Source organism: Trichoplax adhaerens, genomic scaffold (genome assembly GCF_000150275.1).
Source record: "Trichoplax adhaerens TRIADscaffold_3 genomic scaffold, whole genome shotgun sequence".
In the NCBI taxonomy this organism is placed as follows: domain Eukaryota; kingdom Metazoa; phylum Placozoa; class Uniplacotomia; order Trichoplacea; family Trichoplacidae; genus Trichoplax; species Trichoplax adhaerens.
The window spans coordinates 3943171-3944185 of NW_002060945.1; the positions used below are offsets into that span (position 1 = coordinate 3943171).

General features: G+C 36.8%; 1 protein-coding gene across 1 annotated transcript; it reads left to right on the top strand.

The window, feature by feature from the left end:
* Window positions 1-85: 85 nt before the first annotated feature.
* TRIADDRAFT_54445 (uncharacterized protein) lies at window positions 86-970 on the top strand (the record flags this gene model as incomplete). Its single annotated transcript, XM_002110404.1, has 1 exon — window positions 86-970. One exon carries the CDS (start codon window positions 86-88, stop codon window positions 968-970), a length of 885 nt encoding a protein of 294 aa, XP_002110440.1.
* Between the last annotated feature and the right edge of the window lie 45 nt (window positions 971-1015).

The window sequence follows — 1015 nt, forward strand, 5'->3', positions numbered from 1 at the left end:
TGGTAGTCATTGTACACAAGATTTTAATGCATGTGCAGATCAACCATGCTTCAGTAATGCTACTTGTACGGACAATATCGCTCCGATGTCTGGCTATACATGTAGTAATTGCCCAATAGGTTATGTCGGTGATGGCTTGAAATGTTCTGATTATGACGAATGTTTAAATGGCACACATGCATGCAGTCAAACTTGTATTAACGAAGAGGGGAGTTACAGTTGTCAGTGTTTACCTGGCTATACTCTGAATAGTGATAATAGAGGATGTATTGATGTTAATGAGTGTATTACTGGATCAAATAACTGCAGTAATGTCGCTACATGTACTAATCAAATTGGTTCTTATAGCTGCGCTTGTAATTCGGGCTATGTAGGCGATGGCATAAACTGTTATGACGTAGATGAGTGTCAAAACATGTCTAATAATTGTAGTCAAATTTGTAATAACACCGTCGGAAGTTATACATGTTCATGTATTCAAGGTTACGAGTTAAGTAGTGATAAACTTACTTGCGTGGATATAAATGAATGCCAACGATTTAGACCATGTGACCAAGTTTGTATTAATATAGAAGGATCGTTTACATGTGAATGTGAACAAGGTTTTGAACTAAATAATAACAACCTAACATGTAGCGTTAGCGATCCATGTGATTTTGGACATAATTGTTCGCAAATTTGCGCCTATATAAACGGATCTGAAATATGTTCATGTATGAAAGGTTACGCGCTAACATATGGAAGCCAGACTGAATATGAAGATGTCGATGAATGCAGCCTCAATCCTAGTCCATGTAATCAACTATGTACAAACAACGATGGTAGCTATACATGTAGTTGTATGAACGGCTATCGATTTGGTTCAGATGGTTGGACATGTTACGATATTAATGAATGTTTAGAAAATAATACCTGTAGTCAAAATGCAAACCGTACAAACGCACATGGTTCATATTGTGTTAGCGCGTAACCTTTCATGCATGAACATATTTCAGATCCGTTTATATAGGCGCAA